Below are 12,499 nucleotides of genomic sequence, written 5' to 3'. Positions count from 1 at the left end.
CCCACAAGGCAGGGCTCCAGACTGCGACCATTTAGTCACATTTTTCAACCTTTTGACAGCTGGCTGTGGGAGTTAAAAAATGTATTGGTTTCATCGGTGTGGGCTGCACATTCATTCACCTTACTAAAAACGTCCTATTTTTTAGGAGGCTAAAACCATGATTTGGTCAAACATTAATGTACATTATCCTCATGACTCCTGTAATGAAAGTGTCTGACTCCTGTACCTGCTTTTATGGGGTCTGCTGCTGTGTCAAGTGAGCCACTTGAAAAGCGTTTCGATTGTATACAATTTTAAAATCTAAATGTACCTTTAGATTAATACATGGCTACAATGAGTGGGTATTATCTTTAGAGTTAGTGAGCTAGCAAATGTTTCGAGTTTCCACTTACTCAGGTAGAGAATAGTCCCCAATATAAACAATATTAGAGCACATAAAGATGCAGGCAAATTTATATTGGGGAAAAAAACAGTTTTTTTGTTGCGAGAATGCCAACAATGTGCAAAGCTGTCATCAAGGCAAAGGGTGGCTACTTCGAAGAATCTCAAATATACAATATATTTTGATCGTGTTATTTCATAGTTTTGATACCTTCACTATTATTCCACAATGTAAGATAGGCCTATGCATGCAATGCCCTAATGTATTTAGTATTCAAATCTCCAAACTGTGAGGTCGACAATTATTGTTTTAGGAAAGAAAAAACAACAATACAATTTTTATACAACAATATAAAGTCTTGCGTATGCTACAGATCGAAACACAAGGAAGAGTGTTTTTGTAGTTAGTTATAGGCTGTTTTTAAGGACATGTAAATGTGACTCTTCTGAAGAGGTAAGAATCAATCTAGCTGGTTGTTTTTTAATTAAAATCTTGTAAGGCGCTGTCCATGGTGCTGATAGAGTGTAGTGTAGATTCTCGCACCAACCTGTCATTTCTTGGTCAAAAGCATTTGAACTTCAATGTTTATTGTGGTATAATGTGATAAAAGCACAATTCAATATAATTCCATATAACAAGAGCCCAAATGACGTACCCAAAATATAGCTAAGTATCGGTATGTTTCATCATAGAAATACATTCTATTATTGTTTTCTTAGTAGCCTATTGGTTTTTGTGGTTGTAAATGGAACTGTACATATTGGAAACGTTTTCGAATTTGTCTGGCGCTTGAGGGCGCCAGGCTGCCCTGCATCACGCACTCCTTCCATCCATTACGCACACCTGCCTTCCCTCATTACGCGCTTCAGCGATATTGGACTCACCTGGACTCACTCATCACCTGTTATTACCACCCCTATATTTGTCAGTTCCCCAGCTCTGTTCCCCGCTTCTGCATTGATTGTCTTTTGTTTGTGTTACCTGTTTGCTGACGCTGTTCCTGTCTTGATCCATGTCCATTATTTAGTAAATGTTTTACACCCCGTACCTACATCGTCTCTCCAGCGTCATTCCATGTGACAGAATTGGATTCAAAAACGTGCATTGTGCCATATCACAACATGTTGCTGTACTCATGAGCTGCATGGTTTTCCATGTCTGAAGCGGGCCTATAGGCATATTTGTTTGGCAAGACAGCTGTGCATGTCTGCATCTCACAGTAATAGGCTGTAGGTGTCACTTTCTGACCTTTATTTCCTTTGTTTTGTCTTTATTTAGTATGGTCAGGGCGTGAGTTGGGGTGGGCAGTCTATGTGTGTTTTTCTATTTTCTACACCCACCAACAATGGACCAAGCAGCGTGGTAAAGGGCAGCAGCAGCAGCGGCAAAGAACGCAGGACTCCTGGACATGGGAGGAGATTCTGGACGGCAAAGGACCCTGGGCACAGCCAAAAGCAGAGCTGGAGGCAGCGAAGGCAGAGAGGCGCTGGTATGAGGAGGCAGCACGGCGGCGCGGCTGGAAGCCCGCGAGGCAGCCCCAAAAATCTCTTGGGGGAGGCACACGGGGAGTATGGCGAAGCCAGGTAGGAGACCTGCGCCAACTTACCGTGCTTACCGGAGAGAGAGAGGGACCGGGCAGGCACCGTGTTATGCGGTGGAGCGCACAGTTTCCCCAGTGTGTGCGCATAGCCCGGTGCGGTACATTCCAGCTCCGCGTATCGGTCGGGCTAGAGTGGGCATCGAGCCAGGTGCCATAAAGCCGGCTCTACGCGTCTGGTCTCCAGTGCATCTCCTCGGGCCGGTGTACATGGCACCAGCCTTACGCATGGTGTCCCCGGTTCGCCAGCACAGCCCAGTGCGGGCTATTCCACCTCGCTGCACTGGCCTGGCATTCAACCAGGTAAGGTTGGGCAGGCTCGGTGCTCAAGAGCTCCAGTGCGCCTGCACGGTCCGGTCAGTGCCCATTGCCACCTCCACACATCAGGCTGTCTCTCCGTTTTTGCCCTACAGGTGCTCCTGCCTGTCCAGCGCTGCCAGAGCCTTCCTCCCTCTCCCGAGCCGCCAGAGTCTCCCGTCTGTCCTGAGCCACCAGAGTCTCCCATCTGTCCTGAGCCGCCAGAGTCTCCCGTATGTCCTGAGCCGCCAGAGTCTCCCGTCTGCCAGGAGCCGCCAGTCAGCCAGGAGCTGCCAGTCAGCCAGGAGCCACCAGAGCCGCCAGTCAGCCAGGAGCCGCCAAAGCTGCCAGTCAGCCAGGAGCCACCAGAGCCGCCAGTCAGCCAGGAACCGCCAGAGCCGCCAGTCAGCCAGGAGCCGCCAGAGCCGCCAGCCAGCCAGGAGCCGCCAGAGCCGTCAGCCAGCCAGGAGCTGCCAGAGCCGCCAACCAGCCAGGAGCCGCCAGAGCCGTCAGAATCGCTTTTCACTCCGGAGCTGCCGGAGTCTCCCGCCTGTCCGGCACTGCCGGAATGTCCTGTCCATTCGGGACCCATTTCTAGGGTCCCCAGCCCGAGGTCGGCGGCGAGGGTCGCCGTGTTTAAGAGGCCACGGTGGCGGACAATGAGGTGGAGAAAAACTGTGGTGAAGTGGGGTCCAAGTCCCGCGCAAGAGCCACCACCGAGGACAGACGCCCACCCAGACCCTCCCCTATAGGTTCAGGTTTTGCTCCCGAAGTCTGCACCTTTGGGGGGTACTGTCACGTTCTGACCTTTATTTCCTTTGTTTTGTCTTTATTTAGTATGGTCAGGGCGTGAGTTGGGGTGGGCAGTCTATGTGTGTTTTTCTATGTTGGGGTTTTGAGTTCAGCCTAGTATGGTTCTCAATCAGAGGCAGGTGTCGTTAGTTGTCTCTGATTGAGAATCATACTTAGGTAGCCTGGGTTTCACTTTTGAGTGGTGGGTGTTTGTTTCCGTGTGAGTGTTTGTTGCCACACGGTACTGTTTCGGTTTTGTTCGTTTCACGTTTATTGTTTTGCAGAGTTCAGTTTATGTCTTTAAATAAACGTTATGTACACTTACCACGCTGCGCATTTGTCCTCTGATCTTTCTCGCTACTCCTCCTCAGAAGAGGAGGTGGAATGCCGTTATAGTAGGCTGTTTTGGGTATCTGGATCTCCATTCACCTTTTCTTTACTGTGTTTGTTTACTGTTAATATAACTAGCCTAATTATAGATTGTGTCATGCCTTTATCCATCTGATATTTTGTTTACTTGGTATCGCTGTTTTGTTCTGTTCCCACTCGTTCACATTCACAATTTTTTCTGTGTTTTTGTTTGCATGCATGAATAACTAGGCTACTACTTTCAGCATTTAGTTTGCATTGTTTTGGTAAGACAGCTGTGTGTTACATAGGCTGTTTGTAATAGATGAATTGCCCTATTATCTACCTTGTAGCCTATATTCATCACTAAAACGGCTTTGCTTTAGTGTGTAATGTGATGTCCAGCAGAGATTGGCACGAATTCTGTAGCCTACTTGCCATGGCATTTGAACTTTATGTTTATTGTGGTGTAGCATGATATAAGCAGAATTCAATATAATTGCAATGCAAGAACTCCCCAAAATTGTGCCCCCTCGCTGATTTCAACTGCCCCCTTGGTCACTTTATCCTGGCGCCGGGTCTGAGTGGATTGGAGAGGTGGGGAGAGGGAAGTAAGGGCTTGAATGGGGACTTTAGATCTATGTACATTATATTATATTCAGTGTGAGACTGTGTTTTGAAAGGTATAAATTCCTTTTAGATCAACAGTGGCGGGTTCCGATGGTTTACAGTATGTCACGTTCAAAGCAACAGCAACCAATGATCTGGAGCCATTAGCTTCCTGGTCTGTGGAGTGTCCTTGGGGTTTTGCTGTCAGTGATTGACAGTGCATGACAGTTTCGCCAATTGTCATGTTCATGGTGCCTCTCCTTCTCTTTGTAATGTGGAGCCTAACAATGTGCCAAGAAGTAAAATAGACACTAAAATACATCAGTGCAATCCCTTTGTTTCAGCCCGTAAGAAGCCATCTCACGGCGCTTCGCATGAGCTCCTTGTGTCTCCACCGTCTTGAATGACTCACACTGACCTTGGAGATTATTGCTATACTAGACAGAAAAAAATGCTATATGTTTGTCAAGAGCTGTCTGTCATCAATGAGCTTTTGTGTTGTGTATCGATCGCCTCCTCGGCAGGACACAGAGGTTGATGGATGCACAGCAAACAGACTCTGCATCGCCAGCAAGCAGAAGCAAGCCTCCCCCCTCCTCTCCCCGACCGGCCCAGCCAAGGGGTCTCATGATGGGATGTCAAGACAGGGCAACAGCCCCCCTCCTCCCCAACATACCCAGACCGTCCCTCCACCCTCTCCCCTGTTCCAGTTTATTCTGGAGCTCTTTCCATCTTCAATCTCCGTCTGTTGCGTAGCTATAGCCAGGGCACCAAGCCGCGCAGCCGTTCATTAGCAAACATGGAGTGGATTACTGTAGGTTAGTGCCGCTCTTCCCGTGTCGATAACCCAGCCTGATTGCTTTGTAAACGGCAGAGTCGCTAACAAGAGTTCCACCACTGTATCTGCGGCGCACATATAAAGATAACAATACAATTCCCCTATCAGTTGACCTGGTTTCTCTTCAGTTAGTAAGCTTCTGCCTCTGGAGTGCAATTGAGTGGGCCATGGTCTTTATAAAGCCGATACTAGACAACACGAATGTGGAACATGATGTGAGAGCCATCATCCCTGGTGATTCTTTTTTATTTTTCAGGAAGGAACGACTGCTGCCGCACTGTAGCAATCACAGTTTGTCTTCGGTACAAGTGAGAATGGCAATAATGCTAGTTTGGATGAATTTTCCCACAAAATAGGTGAAAATAGGATTTATTCTATCGTTATTAACAAAATAACTTATGCCAAAAATCTGTAAAATATCATTGGGCTTGCTTTGTTTGACCCTGTATGGCTCCCTCCCTCGCTGCACAACATGGATATGGTAGGTCAGGCTAATCGATCTGCTTTGATATTTTATAGACCCCCCACCTCCTCCACCTCCCCCACTGTGTGAGCTGCTGCTAGAGTATTTCCTCAGTGCAGGATTACTGATGCTATCCACCTTTTTTCCATAAGGGCTCTTAAACAGACACTTGTCATCAGCCCCTGACCAAGGACATAAATAGATCAAATAGGCTGTGTAACCCAATTCTGATCTTCTTTTCACTAATTGGTCTTTTGACTAATCAGATCAGATCTGAAAAAGATCTGATGTGAATTTGTTGAATTATTAATTGATGTGAAAAATACATGCATTTGTTTCCATAGCCATCATTCTGTCATTTATCCATGAATTAATACAGAGCATCTGGGTGAGGAATACATCTGGCATAATATTCACCACAGCTCAAGTAATTCAAACAGCCCTACTGGGCATTTCACCCAAATACTGGATCCAAAATGATAAAACAATGTCAGCGTTTGCAGATTCAATAACACTTAGAGGGATATAGGAAAACAAGTGTGCCATACATGGCAGAAAAGTCTGGCAGATTACAGGAGATTTTCTGGCCCTCGGGACTTCTCACTCAACTGATGTTGACAAAGCAGAGCTGATGTAGGTTGAGTGGGAAAATAATCTATTGGAAAGAGAAAGCATTCAAGTATGCAGGCCTGTATATGATAGCATTTGATATGTGCTCTTTGTGGGGGTTTTCTCGCTCCCCGTGCCAAGGGTTGTGTAGCCATAAATTATTCAACAGTCAAATCCAAAAATCTACTAAATAAAATCATTTGTTTCCACAAACTGTACTTCACAAAAAGGTTGTTTATAACGATGGTAAACCACGTCTCTCAGTGCTGCTAGCAATCAATAGTCTGATGCAATCCTAAAGGCCCTTCATCATAACTCCATTCTACTGAGTGGACCAGTCCACCTTAACACAGGCTACAGTGGAGACATAGAGACATATGTGCTGCATCTCCATCCACTGTTGTCTCTTCCAGTTCTCTCCAATTGCCAGGACCTCAAGAACTCTCCTGCAGTTTTGAATAAAACATTTTTAAAAAGCTCCCAAAAATGTGAATGCTTGTCAAATATTTCATTCTCAATAGTTTCAATTGAATAGTTCATTTATTTATTGATTAGTTTTATTGTTGGCTGCCAAGTCAATTCTTATCCTCAGATGACGAAAGGTGATGAAGATGGTGATGACGTCAGTAATAGTTTTGAAGGCTACTAGATCAATATCAGTTCCAGTGCTGATGACACTGATGTCATCCACCATCAGAGACTTTCCTCCTCCTCCTCCTCCTCCTCATCCTCCTCCTCCCCAGATCCAGTGCTCTTCATCAGCTGTGTCTGGGTCTGTGTCTGGGTCTGTGTCTGGGTCTGTTTCTGTGTCTGGGTCTGTGGCCCAAGCTTGTTATTAGTGCTGTGAATCCCTTCCTTCCTGCCTGCAGCCAGATATGGCTGGTGCTGGTGCTACAGCCTTATTCATCTCCATACTGGAAGTCAATAGGCCTCTGCTCTAATGGGGAATGATTAAAGAGTAGAGGAGCCAGTAGAACTTACTCAGCGAAAGTTCAGAAAGTGCAGCCAGTCCGTGACTGAACATGGCTCCATTCATAATGCACAAGGACAGGAGAGGAGAGAATTGGAGAGGATGTGAGAGTAAAGGCGAGGAGAGGAGGGGAGAAGGGGTGAGGGGAGGGGAAAGGAGAGGAGGAGAGGAGGAGGAGGGGAGAAGGGGTGGGAGGAGAGGAGAATGGGTGAGAGGGGAGGAGGGGAGAGTAGAGCGGAGGAGGGGAGGGCAGAGGAGGAGAGGGGAGAAGGGGTGAGAGGAGAGGAGGGGAGAGGAGAGGAGAGAACTGTAGAGGACTGGGGAGGAGAGGATTGTAGAGGACGGGAGAGGAGAGGATTGTAGAGGACGGGAGAGGAGAGGATTGTAGAGGACGGGAGAGGATAGGATTGTAGAGGACGGGAGAGGAGAGGATTGTAGAGGACGGGAGAGGAGAGGATAGAGTAGAGGACGGGAGAGGAGAGTAGAGGACGGGAGAGGAGAGTAGAGGACGGGAGAGGAGAATAGAGGAGAGTAGAGTAGAGTAGAGTAGAGTAGAGTAGAGTAGAGTAGAGTAGAGTAGAGTAGAGTAGAGTAGAGTAGAGTAGAGTAGAGGAGGGGAGAGCTTTTACACCTGCATTGTTTGCTGTTTGGGGTTTTAGGCTGGGTTTCTGTACAGCACTTTGAGATATCAGCTGATGTACGAAGGGCTATATAAATCAATTTGATTTGATTTGATTTGACAGGAGAGGAGATTAGAGGAGGGGAGAGGACAGGAGAGGAGAGGAGATTAGAGGAGGGGAGAGGAAAGGGGAAGGAAAAGAAAAGGAGAGGAGATGGCTTTTACTGTAGCTGGAGCTATCTGAGGAGAACACGCTACAACTGGAGCCTCCCACCCTCCGCTGGCCCTACCACCTCTATGTGACACAATAACTACATTAGCTTTGATCAAAGTTCATAGGCGCTATGCAAGCTACAATATATGCTGCCTATATATCTGCCTTTATTCGTTTTTCTTTTTTATATGTTATGGTATTAAAATAATTGTTCACTTTGAATGTAATGACTCATCTATTAACAGGGCTGGTGTTATGAGAGGAGGGATACCTCAGGGACCTCGTTCTTTCTTCATACCGCTGGGTTCCTGGAGGAGGGAGGGAGGGTGGCGGGAGGCCTGTGGTACAGTTTAGTACGTAGGTAGGTTTCACTGTTAGGATCAGACCAGATCAGCCCTACAACAGGAGCCAACGTGGCTAATTTACATATCTCTGAAGAAAATGGGACCTCTGTGTTGAGCAGCTAAAATGGCAGGCAGAAATAGAGAAAGAGATAGAAAGAGTCACACTGGCTGACTGGCTGGCTGGCTATTCCAGCTGCACTGATTTACAAGGTCTATCATCAAACTCTATGTCTACCATAACGCCTCTGACTTTCATGGGCAGGCTTTTCTTTTCTCCCTGGTTTGCTGCATTTTGCATATGTGGCGTCATATGTTGCACTCTCAGGAAACATGTGTTATGATTTAAGAGGACCCTGCAGCAGTGTATACTGCACCTGTCACTATCTGGTTATTTTATAGCCTGTGCATTGTTCTCTGGCATTTAATTAGTAATTACATGGTAGCAATCTGCATTTTGTAATACTTATTTTATGTGATTGACATGAAAAAAGGAAAACATGTTTTGTTTAAAATTCTCCAATGCATTGCTTTTGATCTGAATCCAACTGTATTATTTTGGAGCAATTGTGTAGACAAGCCTATCTATCTCAGCGTCAACCTATTTTAATGTAAACAGGGAAAGCACTTTGGAGCAGAAATCGTCTTTCTTATTAAGTACTATTATCATTCTTTGAATATGTCCAGAGCAATGCCATCATACGTCATTAACACAGGAGGACTATTTTATTACTCCAACGGATTCCATGCAAGCATCATTCCCCACAATTTTCTGCATCCATGGGCATAGCTCAGGAAGAACATAATCCGGAATGAGAAGGCTCTGTGGCCTACAGTGCAAACAGGATAAAGCAATGACAAATTCTGGACCTGAGGACTCACGGAGAGCACGGGAAAAGGAGATTAAGAGGAACACCATTGTTTACCTCCTCCAAGGTGCAGGGTACTTTGTTGTTTATAAATGTTGCTAGCTCTTATTGGTTACCTCGCAGGCTTTTGGAATGAGGAAGGGGGATAAGACTTGAGGAAGGACTCAGGAGGGGGTTCGATACAACTTTAATAATGCGTGGCAGGGGCTAAATGAGCCATTCTGCGGTACTCTAAGGCATCTCTGCCCCACCCATCCCCCCTCACGGTATCATGCCCTGAATTATTAAGAGTGTTGTTTGCTCTTATTGCATTGCAGCAATGTGCCTTGTCGCTAGAAACAAGGATCTCCGAGCTGCATCACTCTGGAGCTCTGAGCTCCAGCTCCCCACCTTCATCTGCATTGTCAGGGGAGCACATGTGAGAGCAGTGGCCAGGGAAGGACACACACACACACACTTGCTCATAAGCAGATAAACACTGCACGTTTGGTTCATTAAAATAAATCTCACCCAACACCTAAATTATTGCAAACACTTTTGACAATAATTGACAGATACATTTTCTTTTCTTTTTTACTTCATTCAATGCTTTGTATTGTGCTACAAATGACTACTACTACACCGCATGTACTGCTTATGGTTTGTAGTGAGCGGTACACATTTTTCTGGGATTTGTCTTTAGGTCCTCATTTGGTGAAGTAAGTTGCTGCTTGTAGTCTGACAGAGAAGTGTTGGGCTCCAAATCCCCCATGATGTCTTTCTGTGTGTGTGACTCTGAGATGAAAGGGGGAGTCACATACCGATCCAGAGGAGGATCACGCCAGGCACACTGAAGAGACGGCATCACTCACTTAATAAAACAACACCCACCACCCCATCACCATCACATCACCATCACATCACCATCACATGTGCCTTGACCATTACGCTCTGTTAGAAGCTTCCTGTCAAATGCCCTGTTCTGATATGTAACAAAACATATATAAAGATAGCGATGAAAAATGTAATTTGAAGGTCTGGATAATAACATTGTGGAGACCGACACCAATGATGTTGAAAGGATACAGGCTGCTACCCAACCCAACCCCTCCCTGCCTGCCTCTCTCCTACCCCCCCCCCACACACACACCTCCTTCTCTGCATTTTAATCACACAATTAATAATTAATCAGAGGTTGGCCTCGATAATGTTGAGTCTGCAGATAAGATAGAAGCACACAACTGCTGAGAGGACCTAACAGAAAAAAGACATGGGCACCAAAAACAGAATATCAACTCTTTAACACAGACGGACCAATAACCACATGTCTCCAGATTAAAGAATGAACACATGTTATTAAATGGAAGAAATGCTCCACATGCTCTTTTTAAATAGTGGAACTATGAGTTGAAATCAAATGTTTTTTTAGCACCTTACTTTCTGGCTGCATTTCAGAGGCAGTTACAGAGAAGAATGTGACATGAACTGCCTCGAGCCTTCCTCTGTTTATGAATATGTAGCTAGAGGGATACTGTATTGATTGCTTGATTGCTTGATTTTCCCTACGCTTTAAATTCCTCTGTAGTGAAGTGGTGTCAGAACTGAGGAGAGAGCCAACACTTTGTGGTCACAGGAACACAATGTCGTATTCTTTCTTCTCAGAGAAGTATTACATCATCTTTCTGTACTCCAAAGGTATGACTGTAACGTGTGTTGGAGACTGAGGCGGTTAAAGGTATGACTGTAACATGTGTTGGAGACTGAGGCAGTTAAAGGTTGACTGTAACATGTGTTGGAGACTGAGGCAGTTAAAGGTATGACTGTAACATGTGTTGGAGACTGAGGCAGTTAAAGGTTGACTGTAACATGTGTTGGAGACTGAGGCAGTTAAAGATTGACTGTAGTAATAAGGGCTACTGTCAGTAACAGTAACCCTTTATCTCATGCTGCATAGTGAAGTGCTATGTACTTATTTCCAACATGTCCACCCCATCCCCAGCCCACTGTATTTAGGAAGAACATGACACTGTATCAGAGGATGATAGAAGCACTTGTGCTGCTACTCGCTGGGGAAGGTCCCTCTCTTAATTAGCAGTAGGAGCTCATTGACGATGCTCCCGGCCTGCAGTGTATCTCTCTCTCTCTCTCTCTCTCTCTCTCTCTCTCTCTCTCTCTCTCTCTCTCTCTCTCTCTCTCTCTCTCTCTCTCTCTCTCTCTCTCTCACAGACACACATTTGCACACACGCTCTTGAAAAGAATGGGTGAAACAAATTGCGTGAACCCTGGATGGCAACAGCAAAGCAATCACAGCGTAGCAATGCCCCCCACGCCTGGCCCATTAATAACAGTAATACACACAACGCGCCCTAGCCACCTCCACCGCCAGCCGCCGAGAGCACCACTGACACTTTAATGGGCATTTTTTACTTTTGTTTTTAAATAATGCATGTGTTGCTTGTCAGCACTGCTTCCAGTTTCCCCCACCTGCCCTATGCAGCATTCCTTTGTGCAGAAATTACAACGGGGACCTGCGTTCATTATACTTGGGGACATGTAGTAGTGTGTGTGTGTAAATCATATGTTGTGGGGACCTTAGTGTTAGTGTGTGGGCTGCAGGAGCCTAACTTAAGAGTGGTTCTCTCCTCTCCAGGCAGAAGCTCTTCATACACAGCAGCCGTGACACTGTGGCCAGGGCTGGAGGCGGAGGGCCGAGGGCCGGGCTTCCATGTCTCATACAGGGTTGCCAATGTTGTGGTCTGACTGTCCTCACATGGAGAGTGTGCTAATGGGGGTGGTAATGCGACTGAGGGGGGTGGAGGATGGAGATAACGGGAGTTCGAGGGTCAAGGGGTTTGACTTCCTGTGTTGATGGAACAAGGACTAACCAGAGCTGTATGTAACATACTGTATGAGGCAGTCATGGGTGGCTTTGTACAGACTTTCTCTGACAGATCTCTCCTTCAGCACACCTCTGATCGTTACACACTGATGTTATCACTGTAAGCATCTCATTAGGCTAGCTGGAGGTTCCGCCATCTGCAGTTGAAACACATGTACTTGTGCTATCGATTTCACAGCAGCTACATTTCCCTGTCCATCATAAACCTCTGAAATCAATATTCACAACAATCAATGTGGTGCTCTCTATTATATTTCTTATTTCTTTCTTTTATTTCAATTCCTGTGGCTGTGCAATGATTTCCTATGATTTAATTTTCCAATCTTGCTAATAAAGCCTAGTACATTGCTGGAGTGTAGTGTAGTCCATTTGAATGACTCTGTGTTTTCTCTCCTCTCTGTTTGTGTCCATGTAGGAAACACGTTGTGTAAATCAGGAAGCATTGCTGTCTTCGGGAACGTGGTGTACAGTGGGCTGCTCAACGAGCACCTCTGGCATTTAGGAGTTCCCCTCTTCACGAGACTGGTAAGAGCAGCTCTGGCCCCTCACATCACACTTACTTCTCACACTTACCTCCATTTTGTACTGAGCGCCCCACGTGGCTCCGTGGTGCAGCGGAGAATTCAGGTGGATGAATCTCTGCCTGCAGTCTCTTGTGGCTGGGTTTGATGCC

The 12,499-nt window shown here is 46.1% G+C and overlaps 1 protein-coding gene across 6 annotated transcripts in view; it reads left to right on the top strand.

Moving 5' to 3' along the window:
• The window catches only part of LOC124015975 (RNA binding protein fox-1 homolog 3-like), a 459,039-nt gene that overhangs the window by 273,768 nt on the left and 172,772 nt on the right, over positions 1–12,499 (top strand). For 4 of the 6 annotated variants that reach the window (XM_046331482.1, XM_046331483.1, XM_046331479.1 and 1 more), the window contains one exon: positions 12,242–12,351. In XM_046331482.1, the coding sequence (XP_046187438.1) occupies positions 12,242–12,351 (110 nt within the window). Of the gene's footprint in view, positions 1–12,239; positions 12,352–12,499 lie in introns of those variants that run through there. The other 2 variants (XM_046331484.1, XM_046331485.1) reach the window with 1 other exon arrangement.

Source organism: Oncorhynchus gorbuscha, linkage group LG26 (genome assembly GCF_021184085.1).
Source record: "Oncorhynchus gorbuscha isolate QuinsamMale2020 ecotype Even-year linkage group LG26, OgorEven_v1.0, whole genome shotgun sequence".
Lineage (NCBI taxonomy): Eukaryota > Metazoa > Chordata > Actinopteri > Salmoniformes > Salmonidae > Oncorhynchus > Oncorhynchus gorbuscha.
This window is presented reverse-complemented; position numbering and strand designations above follow the sequence as displayed.